General features: G+C 30.4%; 1 protein-coding gene across 22 annotated transcripts in view; it reads left to right on the plus strand.

Annotated features, from left to right (window-relative positions):
- Positions 1-2,899: 2,899 nt before the first annotated feature.
- The window catches only part of LOC127730099 (uncharacterized), a 99,698-nt gene continuing 79,559 nt past the window's right edge, over positions 2,900-23,038 (plus strand). For 6 of the 22 annotated variants that reach the window (XM_052238165.1, XM_052238161.1, XM_052238156.1 and 3 more), the window contains exons 1-2: positions 2,900-3,021; positions 8,290-8,454. In XM_052238165.1, coding sequence (XP_052094125.1) covers positions 2,961-3,021; positions 8,290-8,454 — 226 coding nt within the window. In that variant the 5' untranslated portion in view covers positions 2,900-2,960. Of the gene's footprint in view, positions 3,022-8,289; positions 8,455-9,595; positions 9,656-13,230; positions 13,435-14,239; positions 14,354-14,789; positions 14,880-18,816; positions 18,853-21,555; positions 21,635-23,038 lie in introns of all 22 variants that reach the window. The other 16 variants (XM_052238164.1, XM_052238159.1, XM_052238176.1 and 13 more) reach the window with 8 other exon arrangements.

The following is a 23,038-nucleotide window of genomic DNA, read 5'->3' on the forward strand; positions in this document are numbered from 1 at the left end:
CCTTAACTTGTTACCAGCATCTATTTTTTTTATAACCAAATATATACAGTTATCCAGATGCAATAGTCTGAATGTCACCTGTAGCCACAATTTTTCACACGACGTCGACCCCAAAGATAATAGCTATAATTTAACAAAATAACATTGTTTTTACAAATGAGACGGGAATACCATTACATCTTTTAGGAGACCACTTATTGTAAATATGAAACAAACATAACTACATGTATATATGTAATTTTGAAGTAATCGTATTCATATAATACCAACATTACAAGTACCATTGTATGGTATCATGCCATCAGCTCATATGTTGATCAATCTGCCGCCAAAAATATCCACATGTCCTATAGTGGGCCGTTTAGTCCTTACTAAGGTTGGACATGTGGTAACTAATATGACGATTGACGATAAAATTTGCTTTAATTGCCGCAATTTGTTTTTAAATTTTGCCTTTTATCTTAAAAAGTATAATAAACAGAGAGAAAATTTATTAGCAAATATAATCTACAAATAAGTCAACATGGCGGAAATCGACAGACGACTCCTCATTGGAGTTATTGCCCTTTAATGATGATTTTTGCCACTTTTTTTATTGTAACTGTTTGCCTAATATCATAAAAATTGTAATAGTTAGATAGAAATTTAATTGAAAAATTATCAGCTGGACAAGATCTATTAATAAGTCAAATGACCGATATCGTCAGTTGACTCCTAATTGGAGTTATTGCTCTTTAATACCGATTTTGAACAATTTTTAGTATTTTTGTCTTTTTTTGAAAATAAACTGACAACTCCATACAAACAAAAAACAAAAAGACAAACAACAGTATATACAAAACACAACATATATAAATAAAAACTGAACAACCACAGGCACTTGTCTCTGAAAAAAGTCCTATATAACTTTATATTAAGGTATATAGGAATTTTTTTCAGAGACAAGTGCCTGTGTGAACAATACAAACTCCCCCAAAAATTGGTGGTGATCTCAAGATAGAGAGACACTTTACATAGCAAAAATGGTCAGCAAGACAAGATCTTCAAATAAGTAAAATTTTGCGGAAATCCTTAGTTGATTCTGTATAGGAATGATTGCCCTTAAATGACGATTTTGTACACTTTTTTATGGGGGTAAAAACTAAAAAAGAAAAAAAGAAATTGTAAACAGAAAAAATTCTCAGCAATACAAGATGAACAAAAAACGATATTTTTATCATGAATTCTATTCTAGTCCACATTGCTCGAGAGTGTCCACTGTTCAAGATTCATATAGATTTAGGTGAGCGACACAGGCTATTAGAATTTCTAGTTTATACTTATGTTTTATAGAACAAAGATGACGCCAGTGACTATACGTGTTGATTGGACTTAAAATCGAAAACAGGAAGTCAATTAAGTCTGTTTACAAATGAATAAACAAGTAATAGCTTTTCGAAAAAAGCTAGCCGTCTCTTCGCTGAAAAAAGTGGAAAGTGTTCTCGCTTTGTAGATTAATTCATTCAGAATAGCCTTGCATATTAATCAACACATTTTACCACACACGTTATGAAGCCGTAGTATATCGTTGAATGTTGTGTGTCAAATAAGGTCCTTATCGTACTAATCCTTCAAATCATGGTTGTAAATGCTTTACATGTTTGTCAAACAATTCATTCTCTCATCATGAAATATCATAACCATGTACAAGTTTTCTTATGTTTTTCATGTATAAAATGTACGTAACAGTGAACGACTGGATTCATGGATTGAATGTGAAACAATCATGTGCGTGTTAACAAAACATCAGGAGATTTGGCTATTTATAGATAAAGGTTACCTGTGTATCGACATGCATGATTTGTGACTAGGTAAAATCTAATTTCTAAAATAGAGAGTACAAATCCGATACTCTACGGGATTAAAAGACATTTACTAGGTTTGGATTGTCCCAACCAATCAACGAACTTTAATTATTCACGTCTCAGTAATATCTTCCAATCAGGTAGTAAGAAGGATTCAGCCCGCAGATTGTCCATCGTTCAATTCTTAATAACGTCTCCGAGGAGACGTTAACAATTTATCGGCCGTAGTAAGGAAAACAAAATAAGAAAAATGTTCATAAACAATTACATATTCAGAGAACTTCATGTCAACACAACAAATGTACGGTATGGGTCTGTCGTTGTCTTCCTTCACTGTAAATACTTTGGCGCAGAGATATATATTATTTAGTTTATACAAGTAATTATATGCATTGACATTTTTTACACAAGGATCTCTTGTTTTAATTACAGTAAATAAAATATTTATAAATCATGCAAAGACATAAAATAATACATTCCCATACATCGTGTGCGTATTTATGTGACGATTTATTTTGGCAATGTGGTGTATTTAGTTTCCTTTGAGAGTTTTTTATGGTTTAGTAAAATATATAATGAATGGTTATGAGGAGGGGAATAGCAAGTTTAAAACATTTCACATATAAAACAATTTAAAAAAAAAGGTCAAAGGTCCAATTAAGGTAAACCTACAGAAAAACCAGAAGCAGATAGAAATCCAACAACCACTACATGCATTGCACAACAGTCTACTGGTTAAGTATAATAAGTGTTTCAGTCTATGATTCAGATTTTTGTGTGTTACTTTCTATTTGTGTTACTTTTGTTGTCTCTATTCATTTTGATCCCAAAAAAATAAGACTGAAAGACAATCTTTACAACTTTATAATTCATATTATTCAAAATAGAGTGAAATCAGATTATTTGACCGAGAACATGAGGAAACACTCCTACATGTATATTATTAAACATGAGTCATAGAAATGTGTCCGTATTACTCGGTGAATGTTTCAATCCATTTTAATTTGATTTCAATTGTTTTTTTTGTAAACGATGGTTCCTTCCTTATTACAGTCTCCATCCAGGAAACAATTATGCACAAAATGGCCATGTTTTCTTCATATTTTATATAGCAACATGTCGGCATTGATTCTGGTTTTTTGTTTAATTTTGTTCTACACCTTTATTTCTTTATCAGGTATGTAACACTTGTTGTCTTATATATCTGTTTATAATAGATATTTTGGAATTTGTAAACCTTAATGTGATAGTTTTAAACATTCACAAATTCTCTCAAATTTAAACGTGTTGCAAAAGAATTTTATGCATTAGAACAGCGCTATTTGAAAGTTATTAATTAAAGTTGGTAAACATGTACAACAAAATATATCCCGTTTGTCGTAGTATTCATCTCATTTTTTCTTTCATAACTGAGTTCTTACAAAATTAGCATAACGAATGCCATATTTGGAACCTCTTTCCCTTAAACTATCCGAATTACCTACCCTGGAGTTACTCAGTTATATATTCCTTTTTAATAAATGTTACATCATTTTTTTTTAGTCTTTCTGTCACTTTTTTTTTTTTTTTTTTTTTTTTTTTTAAATTTTACATACTTTATTGAAAAACTTTCACATTTTTTAGTTGGATACAGAAAGTACTGGTACCTTATCCCGGCCTCGTTAAACATTAGATTATATATTTAGATAGAAAATAGTTAGTAATTGTTAGTATTCTAAATTATAAAATATATACACTATATTATTATGTATCCATTATTTCCATATTGTCCAAAAAAGAGAGAATTTTATTTCATAAAGAAAGAAAAGAGAGAAGAGATAATAATAAATAAATAAAAAAAAAAAAAAAAAAAAAATCACTGAAATTTGGATTTTTGGCAGCAGTATTTTGGTCAAAACTATCATGTGTCTTAAGATATAACATAAAATAAATTTGGCAAGTTGGTTTTCCATTGTAAAAAATTCATACAAACACAAAATAGATATTAAAAAACGTACATGTGGTTTTAGGCACAAAACAGGAACAAAAAACAATAAACAAACATATAACAATATATTAAATAAAACATATATGGTGGTGTGGAGAAGGCTAAAACATTACATAGGGTAATGCTAATTTGTTGAGTGTAAATTATTCTAGTAATAGAAGCCAGGGGTCCCAGTAGAGGTTGGCAATGTGAAGAGGCTTTGTTTTAAAAAATATATTCTTTTCTAGTATTAGATTTTCTTTTAGATAATTTTTCAGCCCTGCAAAACTGACTTGATTTTCACACAGTTTTGTTCTATAAATAAAGAATTTTGATAATAGTATTATTAAATTTTTTATTTTATTATTTTCTGTTTTTAATTACCTAAATTTCCGAATAAAATTATATCCACGTTAAACGGAATAATTATTTGTGTTTGGTTATAAATCCAGTCACCGAGTCTTATCCACAGATCTGCTATTTTATGGCATGTCCAAAATATGTGTTCAATATCTTCGGTAAATTCATTGCAGAAAGTACATTTATCGCTTTGTTTTATTTTTATTTTAAATAAAAATTTATTTGTGCCCAAGATTCTGTGTATTATTCTATACTGGAACCATTGAAGTTTTGAGCTTTTTGTGGAGTAAAAAGACATACTATGCACGGTTTTCCAATCAAAATTTTGTTCAGTGTTAAGGACCATTTGTCTTCACAGTTAAGTTTAGTACTGTTTTTTTTTTCTAATAGAACATTATACATATCTTTCGAGCCTTTTTTTGATAAAAAAAAATATTCTTATATTATTTGGAATAATTGGTCCTTGTGTTTTATTAAGATTGTTTACGGATATATCTTTCTTGAGAGCTTTTTTATATGATTTTATTGATGAAATTACCCCATTATAAGTAAGAAAGTTTGACTTAATTTTATAACTGTCTTCGAATTGTTGAAAAGTCATTAGTTTTCCCTCATCGTTTAATAGATCATTTATCAAAAAGATCCCTTTATCTGCCCAGTCTTTATAGAAAATAGATGTTGTTCCTATTTTAATATTTTCATTATTCCAGAGCGAATCTGATACAAACTCGTCTTCATTTTTTGGTATAAATTTATTTTGTAAATCTGTCCAAGCTTTAAAGACCTCTTCCCAAAAAGGGTTTTTACATTTTTTTGTTGGGCCTAAATAAACTAGGTTTTCAATACTGATTTTTCCAGTACTTTCTAGTAGCTTATTTAGTTTTGGGTAGTTTTTCAACAACCGTCTAATCCATGTTAGTTTCAATCCTTTTATATATTTGTCAATATCTATCATTTTCAGCCCTTCTAATTTATGTTCAGAATATAATATTTCTCTTTTTATCTTGTCAGGTTTGTTTTCCCAAATAAATGAATAAATTTTGTCAGTTAGTTGTTTTAAATTATTTTTGCATGGTGCTTGTAATGTTAAAACAGATGGTTCAATTTTGAGATAATTAGTGTCTTGATGATTGTTATTTTTCCAACCGGTGTTAATGTTTGTTAAGAATTAAATTTTTATTATATTCTCAATTTCCTTAATTCTTGGACCATAGTTTAACAATTTCATTTCATGCAAATTGACAGAAAGGTTTATTCCTAGTAATGTAAACCTACTGGAACCCCATTCCAATCCCCATTTTACACACATGGTGTCTTGACTATATTTTTTTGGCCTATCCACACCACCTTTGTTTTGTCCAAGTTCATATGGAAACCAGACATGTCAGCATATTTTTGAGTAAGCGAAGAGATGCATCTAGAGATTTGGGAGTACCGTCAAGTATTATTGATGTGTTATCTACGTATTGGGAGATAAGATATTATGTGTCATTATTTTTAATTCCTTTAATTTCTTTGTTCTTTCTGATTTAAATTCCTAGAATTTCAGCACATAAAAGAAAAATGTAAGGTGATAAAGGATCCCCTTGTCTACAGCCTCTTTGGATCTAAAAAAAATCTGACAGAAAACAGTTTTGGGATACTGATGAGCTTATATTTGTGTAAAAGGTCCTTATCCAATGTTTTATAGAGGGTCCAAGGTTGAAAAAGTCAAATACTTCATTTATGAATTTCAATGATACGGAATCAAAAGCTTTTTCAAAATCTATGAGAAGGAGAAGACCTGGTAAATCATTTACTTCTGTATAGAATAAAATATCATATATGAGACGAGTGTTTTCTCCAATATATCTTCCAGGAATGAAACCTGTCTGATCATTGTTAATAATAATGGGTAGGACAGATTTTATACGCTCTGCTATACAGCTTGATGCTAGTTTATATGTTGTATTCAAAAGACTTATCGGTCGCCAATTTTTCATGAACTGTCTAGGTTTATCACCTTTTGGTAAACAAGTAATAATACCCTGCTTTTGAGTTATTGACAATTCCCCCCTTTTGTAACCACAAATTATAGATCTGAAAACAAATTTTCCTACACTAGTCCAAAAGAATTTAAAAAATTCATTTGTAAAGCCATCTGACCCAGGACTTTTCTCATTTTTCATTCTACGCAAAGCTGTTGTCAATTCATTATAAGTTATCTCCCCCTCTAAAGATTCTTTTAAAGTATCAGTCAATTTTTCAATATCAGAATTACGAATTTCGTTTTTAAGATTTACACTACTCAAGCTCTCTGTTTTAGTATAAAGTTTTTTATAGTTATTTTTGGCCTCTTCTAATATTTTATCTTGTTTACAAATTGTGTCCCCTTTTTCGTTAATTAGTTTGGGGATGGTTTTATTTATAAAATGTTTAGTTTCCATATTCAAAAAGAAACTAGATGGCTTTTCCCCTTCTTCAATCCATTGCATTTTTGATCTGATATAGTACCCCCTCATTTTTTCTTTCCTTATTATTCTAAGATCAGATTTATGGTGTTCAATTTCTGGTAATATTTCCTCTGTTAAGATGCTTTCCTCTAATTTCTGAATTTTTCCCTGTTTATCTCTTTCCTTCTTTTTATAAGATGCATAGGAAATAGTTTTCCTCTGATTTCAGTAAGTTATATTTCTAAAAAGAGTTGGTCATTTATTGTAAAGTGGATATCTAAATCATTTATTTGTTCTAAAGTTTCTCTATTATATACTACTGATGCATATTGGTCTTTTACTTTAAGTATAGTGTCTTTTATAGTTTTGGAATATTCAATATCATGTAAAAGTGAGTTGTTAAATTTCCATAATCCTCTTCCAATTATGAAATCATTCATCTTCAGATTTAATACTATTGGGGAGTGATCTGATCTATAGCTGTTGTGAATTTGTACATCATATACATTTTGATTAAGGTCTTGGGTTATTAAAAAGAAATCTAATCTTGCTTGTTTTGTGGGATTAGCTTTTCTCCATGTGAATATTTTAAAGTCTGGATTAATTTCCCTAAATGGGTCTGTTAAATTATAAAATTATAAAATTCTATTAAGTCTAGAACTTTCTCCTTAGCTTTTGGGTTATTAATATTTTGATAATTATATGTATCAAGACTTTGGTTTTGTACTAAATTATAGTCTCCAGTTATAACAACTGACTGATTGTTTAAAGTTTCTATCATTTCACTTAGTTTTATATAAAATTCTGGTGTATCTTTCTGTCACTTTCTTGCCATGGTGTTTACTATACTGCAATTTACGGTTCCTATAACACCCTGGTACATGCTTTTCTCATCTTTGAATTTGTTATATTAAATATTTATTTTAAGGTTCGAATAATCATGCTGTCTAAAACACAATAAGAAATATAAATCCCTAGGAGATTCAATGGGCCAAATCCTAGATAATAGGACTTTATAGATTATTAATAGATCTTGTACATCCCCAACACAAAAAATTGTCCAGTTTATTTTTCTAATTTATTTTTAAATAATTCTTATATGATTTGCATATTAGGGAATATATTGATATGATTGGTTGAGAGGACTTCCGGTAATTGTTCTTGACGTTGTTTATTTTTCGATAGACGACGTTGACCGAACTTCTTTTCGTAACCAATGTAAACAAGATGGCGACGATAATGACACAATCCGGATCGACGTTAACAAAATTTATTTTCACTTCGCGTTAATCGTTTAATTGAATAATAAACACAACATTCGTTTGAATGATAATAAGAGTTTTTGTAGTTTATTTTTTTATCAGATTGCAAATATCATGGAGTACATATTTTTACGTTAACCAACAAATATATTCATGCGCCAGGCCTATTCAATGACACAAATATACAATTTACGTGTGATAGAGGTTACGAGTGTGGAAAAATAAATTCCTTATCTCCAATTTTAAAGAATTATAAGGATTAAACGCCTTTATAAAGGAATTTATTGGTGTATAAACTGTACCAAGTCACTCACAAACATATCTTGTTTGTGAGTGAATTGGTCGAGTTTATACACCAATAAATTCCTTTAAAAAGGCGTTTAATCCTATAATAATACATACCTTTTCATTTCTGTGTGTTTAAGACGGTAAAGAAGAACAGTGGTACGATGCCGTCAATTTATGTAAACAACAAGGACAGATATTACTTCCGGCAATAACTAGCAACGAATTTAGTTTTGGATACAGACAGAATACAACAATGTGGACATCTAGTTATATTTTGTCTGTGAACATTGTTAAACACACAGGTATGCATAAATGTAAGAATGCATTATACATGTACAAGAAAATTAGAATTCATTTTTTTTTAATTTTGAATTATATACTCATTTTATATTTCATTATTTAAGCACATACATGTAAAAGATTGTTGAGAAAAAGAAGAAAATAGTGATTGAAATTATTTTCAGACCTTATCTTTGGAGTTTATTATCTCATTTTTTGTTATTTACCTTTATTTGTCTCTTGTTAATAGATTTACGAGATTTGAACATCGGCAAACTACTGTCGCCTTAATATATCATAATATCGTTTAAAAGAATAATACTGTCATTGACTGTAACCATTTGGTCTTACAATACAAGAGAACAATAAACTTGTTCAACCCAATCACATGTTGTATCTGTAGCAAGTCTTTAATTAAATATTTTTTTCTCCCTTCAAAAATGGTTTTCGTGAATTTATCAAATCCTTCCTTAGGTCAGGTCGTTAGTTTTATCGTTTGAATTGTTTTACATTTGTCATTTCGGGGCCTTTTATAGCAGACTATGCGGTATGGGTTTTACCCATTGTTGAAGGCCGTACGGTGAACTATGATAGTTGTTAATTTCTGAGTCATTTAGTCTCTTGTGGAGAGTTGTCTCATTGGCAATCATACCACATCTTCTTATTTTTACATTTAAATGGATTGACCATTTAGTTTTCAGAAGACAAAATAATTGAACGTATAAATTGAGGTTAATGAAAAGCTCGGGTGTCCTGGAAAACTAAAGCGGGAGATTTTTATTTTGTCATCGGTAAAGATTTTATGAATGACTGAAAACTGAAAACGTCAAATAAGCATAAGTGTGTCTAACAAGAAAAATCTAGTTTTAATTTCCCCGTCTTCAAACTAAAATGGTCACAAACGTGGTACTTCGATACGGACTTATGACAGAAAACTTGATTTTCCGCATTTAGTTGCGGAAAAAATCTACAGAATATAGAAATTAAAAAAATGTTTAGGAAAATAGGTCTCGTGGTAAGTTGTTATCTTTAATTGTTCAAGAATCAATAGAAAACTAATTTTTATATGTTGTTATTATCATGCTCTAGTGCAAAATAAAAACATTTTAAACTGGTTGATTCACAAACTGATCATTTTAAAAGTTTATCATTTAATGTTTTTAGCGCTGTACGTTGAGCAAATACCAGAAAAAGAAGTTCATCGGGGACTTTGTATTGATAAAAGTAAGTGATGATCTAATAATTGTATTACGTGTATATTTCATAAGAATCCGCTGAAAGCAATCGCGAAGCATTCCAACATCAAATTGAATAAATTCAACATTCATGACAGCACGTGCTTCCCATGACAACGTTACAATAATGCAAGGAAAACAAACGAAAAATTTGCCATTACTCGTAACTTCATGTTTGTAGCTTAAAAATGTAATTATAAAAATGGAATGCTTCATTTTTTAATGTTAAAGGGTTGTAAAAGCCTTACTCGTGTGCACATTTTTAAGCGCTACATACAAAATGTGCTTCGGTCCCAATAACATTACAAAAAGAAGCATTCAATTTTTATAATTTCATTTTAAGCTACTTTTAAAACATATTTATCTTATTGGAAAAGTTCTTTCGTTATTCTGTTAATACTAAAATGTATACAAGTACATTTTAATGAAAAAAATATCAAAATTTATACCGTAAACAAACAATTAAGTCTAACGATGTCATCACCCAAAGAACTTCCAAGACGTTACATTTCCATTCTTAGCCGATTTATCCTTTTCCTGATCTGTTTGTTATTTTTATTCAATCAACGTGCGAGCCAGTTCTTCATTGGTCAAAATTTCGTTATGACTTCAAATTTTCTTGCTTTCCTCTGAATTTCATATCGTGATGTCATGAAAAAAGCGCCCATGCTTGATGACTTACATAAAAAGAACATATCTTTTTGTAGATTACTGGTAAAGAAGGGTCAAGTTTGACTGCATATTCTTTAAATCTTTAGAGAAACAGATACTACCACCAAAAATTGTGCAATACGATATTTCTTCACTCTCGACAGTTAAATTTCAAATAACTGAAACGCTCGGCGAGCCTTGCGTTTTAACTTTAAAAATCTTAACTGTCTAGGGTGGAAAAATATCGTATCACACTCGATGCATTGGTAGAATCTATATTCATATTTATATTATTTTTTAACCATGTCCTCTATCTGTTGATTATTGTCGCTTCTTCATTGGATAATGTTAAATTATGTGTCAAATTTTCCTATTGTCATTTTCTTTGTGGCGCCATGGAATTTTCGTGACCATGGTTAATGACGTCTAACAAGAGCACTATTTGTCAGATCATTGAAAAAGAAATCATAAGGGAATAAGATAACATCACTGAAGCTCGTGCAATACAACATTTTTCCACTTTTAACAGATACATTTTAGATATTGAAAACGCTTGGGAAATACTAGATATTTCTTGGCACTGAGATCCCGATTGTGTATTTCGGTGACTGACTTCCTTTCTCGCGCCATAACCTATATAAGTGATGATCTAATAATTGTATTGCGTGTATATTTTATAAGAATCCGCCGAAAGCAATTGCGAAGCATTCCAGCATCAAATTGAATAAATTCAACATTCATGACAGCACGTGCTTCCCATGACAACGTTACAATAATGCAAGGAAAACAAATGAAAAATTTGCTTTAACTCGTAAATTATGTTTGTAGCTTAAAAATGTTATTATAAAAATGGAATGCTTCATTTTCTAATGTTAAAGGGTTGTAAAAGCCTTAATAATATGCACATTTTTAAGTGCTACATACAAAATGTGCTTGGGTCCCAATAACATTACAAAAAGAAGCATTCAATTTTTATAATTACATTTTAAGCTACTTTTAAAACATATTTATCTTATTGGAAAAGTTCTTTCGTTATGCCTGTAATACTAAAATGTATACAAGTATGTGAAATGAAAAAAATATCAAAATTTATACCGTAAACAAACATTTAAGTCTAACGACGTCATCACCCAAAGAACTTTCCAAGATGGCACATTTCCATTCTTAGCCGATTTATCTTTTTTCTGATCGGTTAATGACGTTTAACAAAAAGAGCACTATTTGTCAGATCATTGAAAAAGAGATCATAAGGGAATAAGATTATATATAATTACATCACTGAAACTCGTGCAATACAACATTTTTCCACTTTTAACAGATACATTTTAAATATTGAAAACGCTTGGGAAATACTAGATAGTTCTTGGCACTGAGATCCCGATTGTGTATTTCGGTGACTGACTTTCTTTCTCGCACCAAACCTATTTCTCAAGTACAGCGACAACAGAACTGCCTTTTTACAGCGGATGACCGTGAGGGCATTCCGGTGTATTGTTATCGCCTAGATTTACATTACGTTACTTTCGTTTTGGGTTTTAACCGATCTATAAACATGATGAATACGTAGACATCATCAAGTGCAAACTAACATTCCATATCGCTTGTTATAAATTTATTTCTGCAATAAATACTCATCAAATACTTTTTAAAGAAGATAAATTAATAATATTAAAATGTTTTGTTATATGTATATACATATAAGTAAAAAATCATTGATATCTATGCACACGCATGCGGAAGAATATCTCAAGAACGTTTGCAAACTCAAGGAACGATCACTCTGCATGGATGATTAAACATTTTTTGCGGGAAAATACGAATGCCTACTCAAATCCATTCTATTTGAAAAATCGAATTATTACATAAGAGTGTCCACCATGCACTTGCACTACACTATTATTAATAAAGTAGAATAGAATGATATGCAAATGCATGAAAATTATATATACATGTAACTGTAATATACAAGTATTAATATAATATATAACAATAAACCAGAATATATTGATTTGTATCACTACAATATAATAGTCATTACAGTGAGGTTGAATTCTCTGTCATTAATTTATCATCCAAGCACGAACTTGTCCCAGAAAAAAATTATATCTGTACATTAACCTCACTTTCAGGTATAGAGATGTGATTTTTTTTTCTGAGACAAGTGCTTGTCGGACCATCCACAAGAACTTGCGGTCATCCGATGTTCAGTACTTCAGTACTTTGATTAGTCTGTTGATCTGACTGACGAAATATTTTACAGTTTCAACTTTGAAGAATATTGTGCACAAAAAAAAATACAATGTCTGCTTACATTTTAACTACACTGTGTTTACTTATTTGTATTTGCTCCATACGCATTTCTCGTATTCACATTTCTTAGAAACTCTCTTAGCATAGGGTTGGGTTTGGTAAAGATGTTAAATATTGTTAGAGCTATAAGATTTAGAGAGGCCTGAAGTTAATAGCTAATACTAAACAGGTTAACAAAGCGAGCCACATCCATTGTCGTAGCGAAATTAGTATTAAGTCGAATATATAACGTATTACATCTAATATAAACTCGGCTCGATAATGTACTCGTTTTCTGTTTAAAGCATTGAGTGTATAATGAATCACCTCTAATCTAAACCCTGCTCGACAATGTACTCGTACTCGTATGATCCGTTTGTCTTTTGAAGAAGAAACAATGGCAATATATATATATGAGTGACAAAATTTATAAAGTTTAAGTCTGAATTTATTGGTAATTGTTCACTGACACAGCATTACAAAACTTAACATGAAATATATTTGGACATGTTTACTTCGTAAACGGCCTTTGTCGTTTATACACATCGACAGATAAAAACACATGAAACCATTATCTTAATATACATGAAGTATGTCTTACCATTATGATATGAATGTTTGCAGAGAATTCGGATAAACTATTAGTCTTGAACATTCCTCTAAACTATTCCTATCAAGACTTCAAATGCAGGTGGGATTACATTGGGTCAGGACATAATCCCCATTCTTTACTAAATATTACAAAACTAAGCGTTGTAAGAGAAGTGATTGATGTCATGGACTTTGGACAGAAGTATTGGCTTAGTGACATAAGCGAAAGCGTGTATAGTAAGTATATTTTGTTTGAGTTTCATATGTTATGGGACGTTAAATGGAATAAACACAAAAAGAAAAGATTTTACCTCAGGATATATGTATTTGCTTATAAAACGTGGACATAATCCATATAACTATTTTGTTTTTGTCAAAAAGGCATAGAATGAAGATTTCCACTATTTCAATATTAAAATATATACATGTGTATATTGTAATAAGCCATGTGTAATACCATTAACGGTACCTACTTTACTGCACCAGCTGCGCATTTCGAAAATAAATGTCTCTTCAGTGAAGCACCAGGCAAAACTGTTCTAGAATCCAAAACTTACCTAGTACATAATTTAATGAGCTTTATATATAACCAAAAATACCAAAACGTAAAGCGGAACAAGGACAAGGAATCGAAGATTTGGGATATGCATTCCTGAATTTACTATGCTTTTCTAAGATCAAAACGGCAAATTTAAATGAAAACCATCAGTATTGTCAAGCCAGTTCAGAAGTAATGAGCGTCTCGGCTGGTAATACACTCGGTTAACGCTTCCTTAACCCTTGCTTATACACTATTAAAATCACATTGTATGCAATATATACATCAATCAATCAATATTTTTAAGAGTTTTTTTTTAAGTCCCTACTAGTAAGAAATTTTTCTTGAGCTCAGTTAGAAACAATCTAGAAGCATGTTCTGAAACATAGAAATAATATGCATTCTCTTTAGGTATGTATTCACAGTTTTATAATTAAAGCTCCAAATATTGTTTTTTTTTCAAACAAATATCGTTGTCTTATTTTCTGTTTTTATTTTTTTTAGGTTTAGTACAGCAATGTGAAGTGTTTAATTACGGAGCAAATTCTACTTTGAGTAGGAAGTCTTATACTGCAATGCGTTATTGTGATGATATGAATACTTATAAATGCATTGATGGTAAGTTTAATATTTGATATTTTTTTTGGAAAACAGTAATTTAGAATTTGACGATATACATTTGTATGTTAATAGTATCCTCTATTTCATTTATGTCATGCTTAAGTATGTTGTTGGGTTGTTGTCGATTAATATTTATCTCTCATCTCATTAGACAATGATACCTAAAATTGACTGTCATTTGTTACGTGCTTAATTAATGTATCTGAGTATCGCATCTAATAATGAAACAGTTCATTACCCCGGAGACTTGATTCACTCCATGTTTGTGCGGTGTTTGTCTCTTTGTCTAAAGTTATATATCTGTGTGTTGATTACAAAAGTGACGGTTAAAGTTATTAAACTGCACTTCTTCATGCAAGTTAATGACAAAAACCTCAATCATACCTTCATTTATTACACACAGCTTAAACATCTTCATGATAAATTTTCATAGGAAAGAAATACAGAACAGCTGTCTATCTGGTAAAATATTTACACGACAGACATGGGAATAATCATGGAAGGAAGAGGATGAATTACTCTGGTAAATTTTCAGGATTAAAAAATTCGAACCATGAAAATTTAGCTTGAGCATGGGGTTTTGATAAATATGATTATCGAGCATTATCCGTTACATTACCTAAAATACAATGATTTTGATACTCTTACTTGTGCTAAATTTCAGGAGTTTTTTATACTCGCACATCCTCCATACTAAATTTATTCACTAGAAGCAAGATTACTTAATTGAGGCTAAGATTATTCTATTGAACGCCTCTTCTGTTGGAATTCGAGCGAAATCTCTTTTATACAAAAAAAAAATGTATTCAAACATACAGGCAATTTCTCGTTTGTTTTGCTACAAAGAGTTGGTAAGTAGATTATGCTGTTGCCACGTGTATCATAACTGCCATTTTAATGTAACATTTTTTTAAAAGTTTAACAATTGAATTAAAAGAAGGAGGTCTGGGATTAACTACTTATCAAAGGTTTTAGCACCACGAATTCCAGCTTACTGTATAAACTATGTTTTATGTACAATAAAGGAAGAACATCTATGGTATGACTATACATATAAGTTCTTTAGAGCAAAACCTTTTAAGATTCGAGCTACAATATTTCATTTGAAAGGGTTTTGTCATCTACCACGTTCGCAAAATTTTCGTTCCGGACGAAAAAATTTTATTTGAACTTATGATGGTAATTTGCGATGGAAATAAAAGAACTGTATTGATGATTATTTCCTGCATGTTCTTCCTACCATATGACTACGGTCAAGCGTTTGTTTAGTGGTTGCTTTTTTTTTGTGGTTTTTTTTTTGTGTATTTTTGTTCCGTTAGTTTTTCTAGTGTGGAGAATGAGGGTGGCTTTACGAATTTTCCAAAGTGCACTTACAATAATCGTACAGTGTAGCACAATGCCGTGAATGTTATAAACATAGTACTAAATACAAGTAAATTGCATATGTAATACTATCAATGGCAAATGTGCTGTATAAACCATCCGTGATGATAGCGATATAAGTCACGGTTGCAAATGCTTTACCAAAAAAAATTTTTTTTTTAAATGAGTCTTGCTACTAATATAGCATGTAGCATACACACGATATGCTACAAACGCAGATTTCCCTTTACATGTATAAACAATGTCCTGTACAAAGTCATAGAATAATGGACCTTCAAAATTAATGAGATCTTAAGAGCTATCCCTCATTCTCAATCCATATTTTAACGTTTATCACAGTTTTGATTTAGAAGAGAAACCGACATGGTTATAAAATACAAATAATTACAGCATTACTGACACAATTCTATATTATTATTCTTACAATGGTTAGAAAATACATAAAATAACACCATTACAAACTTAATCCCAATTCTATAATCTTTTTTTTTTAGAAATTTACCTGTGACGTCATTTTTTGTGGCGTTGATACATTCGTATGACGTGCAGTTTATAATTCTATTGTGGTGTACTTGTGTACTGTCGTAAATTAATGGGGGGGGGGGGGGGTCCCTTATTACTATGTGGTTTACATGTTGTAATGTACTACTAGTATTATTTTATTTATTTATGTATTTTTCTGTCCTGAGTGTTCTTGCGTTTATTTGTATTGTATTCCCGTCACGTAATGTTGTCATTTTAGTGGTACTTTTAACATTGTCATATAAGCGGGAGGTTCGGCTAGCCATAAAACCAGGTTCAACCCAGCATTTTTTCTTAAAATGTCCTATACCAAGTCAGGAATATGGCAGTTGTTATCAAATAGTCCGTTTCTATTTATGTTGGCGGTTGTTTTTGTAGCAGTTCAGTTTTTCTGTTGTTCCGTTGTTTTCCTCTTATAGTTGATGTTTTTCCCTCGGTTTTGGTTTGTGACCCTGATTTGTTTCAGTTAAATCGATTAATGATTATTGAACAGCGGTATACTTCTGTTGCCTTTATTTAAAGGTGATCTTGGTGGTGGTTTGTCTATATGAGCATTTCATCCAGCGAATGTACTCGAAGAATTTGTTTTCTGAATGATGGCTGGATGGGGATAGTTTCAATACGGACGTATCTGTAGATATATCTCACTTCACTTTGGGCATTGAGATCACCTTGTACAGATTTAAACTTTGCCTTTGGGTCATACAGATCAGCGATGAATTGTCATTTGAAATTTCGAACCGATCGTTAAAACACTGAAAATCATATCTACAAATATTATTCAGTTCGAGTCCGAACCACAATGAAATCACAATGATTTTCTAGTTTCCACTTGCAGTTTCGCACTAATAGATTTGCTATCAATGTTTTATAGAAGAAAGGAACAACACGTATCTAGCAAGAGTGACATCTAGAAAGTTTTCTATTTGACACACATTTATCCACTTTGTGTTAGGCTTTGAAAAGGAATGTCATAGTCATACTCTAACCCGAATTATTCAGTTCCTCCCCGTAATCGATCTCTCCTACTTACTAGAACCAATGAAGTAATCGAAAGTCAACGGTAAATAACGACTGAATTATTCTGGTTAAGTCAGACTCATGAAAAACAACATTTAATTTTCTTATTTACAAAAAAATCACAATTTAATGCATTGTCAACAACACGGCAAATCATGAGTCTTGGAAACAGACGAGGATAGATAATTCTGGTAAGAGAATAAAAAATATATCTGGACAAACAAAATATACATAATAATATTTGAATTAATGAGAAGCTTAACATTCTATCTTCAGCATTGAGTTTTTTGGTAAATATTATTGAAATCGACTAAATTTGTCATCTGATTGAGTTCATATCAGGCTCTCTTTCTTCAGAATGACTCGACACGATGTTTGACAATCGATCTGAAGTAATAATCAAATTAACAACATCAAAATCACTTTCCGATATATTATTTCTACATTATTTGAATCGTACTTATATATTGTACAAAAGTTTAAAAATGCAAATGTTTATTTTGAACGAGGAGATTGAAGACCTAGTTGTATTATTAATCCGATACTGCGTGATTGATAAGATGTCATAGGAAGAAACGCAGAGTAATATTATGTGCATCGTTCCGATATAATTGTTTTGAATCAGAAATGTCCGAAACTTCTTATACAGGAATAAAATTATGTTATTATCTGATATTATACATACAAAATGCTTTCTAAAATTATGAAATTAAAAATTTTCGGCCATTTAACCGCAAGCCAAACTAAAAACGTAATGCATGAAAGATCTTGTCATACGCAGCAACAATTTCTATACAGTGTATTCAAACTGTTCACAAAAATCCTATCCTTTCGCCTGTTAAATCCTTTGTTAAACTTCATCTTTCACTTGAACTGTGAACAATGTATATCTATTTTTTTTATTCAAATAATTAGATTGTAATAATGACGTGATTTGATCTATATAGATATATTGTTAGTTTTATTCTTTTTTGGTTTGCTTTGAACGAAGTGTTCTCTTTTGTTCACTATTTACAGAATAGAAACAAATTCATTTATAACATGAACAATGACTACATTTAATTGAATATATGTTTGAACGTAAAGTTTGTTTATTGGTTAGCAGATTAGGTGTATAATTCTTCCAGACGTGAAAGAAAAATATTTCTTATTAGGCAATTATTTACCTTTATAAAAATATATATCATTATTTCCTTGAAAGAGAGTTGCAGCCTTCAAGAAAGTAATGAAACCAAAGGTTTCTTATAGTACTTAGAACATAGAAGTTATAGAAAAGACCTTTTTTTTCTCGTTTTGAAGCGTTTGGCTCAGCCATTTTTATACCGAAAGTCGTTTCAAATCTAGATTATAAATCAATTATGTTTATGTTAAATGCAAAATCAATATATGTACCATGTTCACAGCATGTTACTACCTTTATAATGCGAAAAGGCGCTATAAATGCAGTCAAATCCGCGGTTAATATTCAACTTTTATCTGGACATCAGTCGTTTACATATGTATAATCCAATCAGTATTTTTTTGGAAATTTTTAGAAATTTACCTGAAACAGACGAGGATTGATAATTCTGGTAAGAGAATAAAATATATATCTGGACAAACAAAATATACATAATAATATTTGAATTAATGAGAAGCTTTACATTTTATCTTCAGCATTGCGTTTTTTGGTAAATATTAATATTATTGAAATCGACTAAATTTGTCAACTGATTGAGTTCATATCAGCCTCTCTTTCTTCTAAATGACTTGACACGATGTTTGACAATCGATCTGAAGTAATAATCAAATTAACAACATCAAAATCACTTTTCGATATATTATTTCTGCATTACTTGAATTGGACATATATATTGTACAAAAGTTTAAAAATGCAAATGTTTATTTTGAACGAGGAGATTGAAGACCTAGTTGTATTATTAATCCGATACTGCGTGATTAATAAGATGTCGTAGGAAGAAATGCAGAGTAATATTATGTGCATCGTTCCGATATAATTGTTTTGAATCAGAAATGTCCGAAAGTTACTTATACAGGAATCAAATTTTGTTATTATCTGATATTATACATACAAAATGCTTTCTTAAATTATGAAATTAAAATTTTTCGGCCATTTAACCGCAAGCCAAACTAAAAACGTAATGCATGAAAGATCTTGTCATACGCAGCAACAATTTCTATACAGTGTATTCAAACTGTTCACAAAAATCCTATCCTTTCGCCTGTTAAATCCTTTGTTAAACTTTGTGCAAAATTTATAACTATTTTTTTTTTATTCAAATAATTAGATTGTAATAATGACGTGATGTGATCTATAAAGATATATTGTTAGTTTTATTCTTTTTTGGTTTGCTTTGAACGAAGTGTTCTCTTTTGTTCACTATTTACAGAATAGAAACAAATTCATTTATAACATGAACAATGACTACATTTAATTGAATATATGTTTGAACGTAAAGTTTGTTTATTGGTTAGCAAATTAGGTGTATAATTCTTCCAGACGTGAAAGAAAAATATTTCTTATTAGGCAATTATTTACCTTTTTTAAAAATATATATCATTATTTCCTTGAAAGAGAGTTGCAGCCTACAAGAAGTAATGAAACCAAAGGTTTCTTATAGTACTTAGAACATAGGAGATATAGAAAAGACACTTTTTCTCGTTTTGAAGCGTTTGGCTCAGCCATTTTTATACCGAAAGTCGTTTCAAATCTAGATTATTAATCAATTTTGTTTATGTTAAATGCAAAATCAATATATGTACCATATACACAGCATGTTACTACCTTTATAATGCGAAAAGGCGCTATAAATGCAGTCAAATCCGCGGTTAATATTCAACTTTTATCTGGACATCAGTCGTTTACATATGTATGATCCAATCAGTATTTTTTGGAAATTTTTAGAAATTTACCTGTGACGTCACTTTTGTGCGTCGATCTATTCGGCTGACATACAATGCGTTGTTTGGTTGTGCTGTTTTTATGTGCTGATCTAGGTTGTTTTACGTATTCGTTTTTATTCTATAGTTAGTCACCACTTCTGTGTTAACATGTATATCAATTATATGGTCATTTTTATATTTTATAAATTTACTGTTTGCCAAAATATGAATTATTCTAAATACTTAATATTTTCTTATCCCAGGCAGATAACCTAGCCGTATTTGGCACAACTTTTTGGAATTTTGGGTCATCAATGCTCAACTATTAGCCTGTCGTAATGTTATATTGTATTGTTTATTTGTGTGTTTCTCTGTCCTGTATGTTCTTCAATTTATTTGTATTGAAGTTCTGTCATGTAGTGTTGTCATTTTAGTGTTATATTTAACATTGCCATTGAAGCGGGAGGTTTGACTAGCCACAAAACCAGGTTCAACCCACCATTTTTCTTAAAATGACCTGTACCAAGTCAGGAAAATGGCTATTGTTATCTTATAGTTCGTTTCTGTGTGTGTTGCATTTTAGTGTTTCTGTTGTGTCTTTGTTCTCCTCTTATATTTGATGTGTTTCCCTCAGTTTTAGTTTGTAACCCGGATTTGTTTTTTCTCAATCGATTTATGAATTTCGAACAGCGGTATACTACTGTTGCCTTTATTTATTCATTTGTCCAAATAATACATATATCATTTTGGTCAAAAATAATTTGAAATAATGCAAATAACAGCTAATACCATCCAATCTATCCAATCTGCATCTACAAGATTTATTGTTAATAAACTCATCATAGATACCAGGATTAACATATGTACGCCAGACGCGCGTTTCGTCTACAAAAGACTCATCAATGATTTTCGAATCAAAAATTTAGAAAAAAAAACAAATAAAGTACGGAGTTGAAGAGGATTGAAGTTTTTTAGGTTTTGCCAATTATACTATTCCTGGGGTAGAAAATCCTTAGTATTTCGAAAAAAATCTAAGTTTTGTAAACAGTTAATTTCGAATCCTCGGGGAGGAAACCTCAACCAGCAGTGGCATTGAACCAGTGTTTGTAAATAAACTCATTATAGATAGCAGGATTAAAATGTTGTACGCTAGACGCGCGTTTCGTCTACAAAAGAAAGATAGATTTATTTTATATAAAAAGAAATTTATTGAAGTTAGTAGACGAGGGGCTCAAAATGAAATTACAAATTCAAATAATGACATCTTGACTCTTCGATAGTCTCGTAAAAATTTTATTCATTGATTAGCAATCGGGAACATTACTTCACCCAATCTAAATTAACAATTATTTTATATTTTACCTATACTTTGTTACATGTTGTGTTTGAAGGAGATTTTGTATGGAAAGTTAGTTCTCTTACATTGTCCGGTGGAATTGTTTTGTTTGGACTTCTTGTGACCTGCCTGAAGTAAGACATATCTTTTTATTATTTTAAAGTACAACTGAAATTGTGTTAATAACTGGTATGAACTTTCATTACAAATGTCTTGCAATCTTAATTCGTCTCATAGCATTTTGAATACAGCGGTCGTTAATTAATGTTCGTCTTAAATCTCTTAAAATGTATAAAAATGTGTTCATATAAGATCATAATCCACCAAAAATTTCACGAGACCGGGTGAACTGTTACGGAAGGTTACAGTAACTGCTGTCATGCACAAATAACCCGTCACACAATTAGAAAGTCGCACGCAACAGTAAATGTCTAAACATAAACATGACAGAACCGGTATTATTGTCAGGCTGACAATTGTAGAGATAGTGAACCAATAATAAAGTTAAAATGTTGCAATCGAAATTCGAAATTTAGATACTACATGTAGCGATCAACCAATATACCAAGAAGATCAACTTACTCGTTAAAAACTTTTTAGTAGTTATCGAAATGCTTGATGAAGTTGTTTTTAGTTTGTAACCTACTTCTGTTAATAAATCGCTTTATTAACAATAAACTCTAACAATATCAGCTGAGACACGTAAATACAAATAGTATTTCTTCAATTAAATATTGCAGGAATTAATGAGATATATTCACTAAAATTAGCACATTGTCAATGTATCTGAAATTGAAGTTAAAAGACATTACAGTGTTACTGCATGGTTGTTTTTTTCGTTCTTGTCTAGATTAGGGTTTTGCATACGGGCTACTAAAGATGAGTACAAAACAAATAGGCTAATAATATAGTGACTTTGATAGAAGAGGTTCTTGGAAATATTATTATTTCGTAAGAACCTACATCTGATTAAGCCTCTGATGAGGATGCCAATTCACAATATCATTAAAGATCATTTTAGATGGAAAGGATAACAAACTATAGATTAAGCTAGCCTGTGATAACAACCTGGAAAATTTTATTGAATCTTGGACAAAATTTAAGTTGATCGTTCAGAAACGTGCTTAACATGGATGCTTGCATAATATTTTTTTGCATCTATCATACAGGCGGGGATGTTGGAATGTTTTTTATAGAAGAATATAGCTAGTATTAATTAGAATTTCTTTTTATAAATATTTGAAATAAAAAAAAATTTATAGAAGAATAAAGCAAGTATTAATTAGAATTTCTTTTTATAAATATTTGAAATAGAATTGCATCGCAAATCAAATTTTTTTTTCGTGTTTCAAGTATCCTTTATATTATGTCCACCGTGATTATTTACTCCAGTATAACAAGAACTCGCGTATTATAGACGAAATATTATCCTAGTTTTCTTAGAAATTATCTTCCGTCAAATAATATTATAAGCGAAAACACAAAGAAGAGAAATCTAGAAAAGCAACTTACACAAGGTAATAAAAAGATAATTTAAA

The sequence above is a fragment of the Mytilus californianus genome, unplaced genomic scaffold, assembly GCF_021869535.1.
Source record: "Mytilus californianus isolate M0D057914Y unplaced genomic scaffold, xbMytCali1.0.p SCAF_2, whole genome shotgun sequence".
NCBI lineage: Eukaryota > Metazoa > Mollusca > Bivalvia > Mytilida > Mytilidae > Mytilus > Mytilus californianus.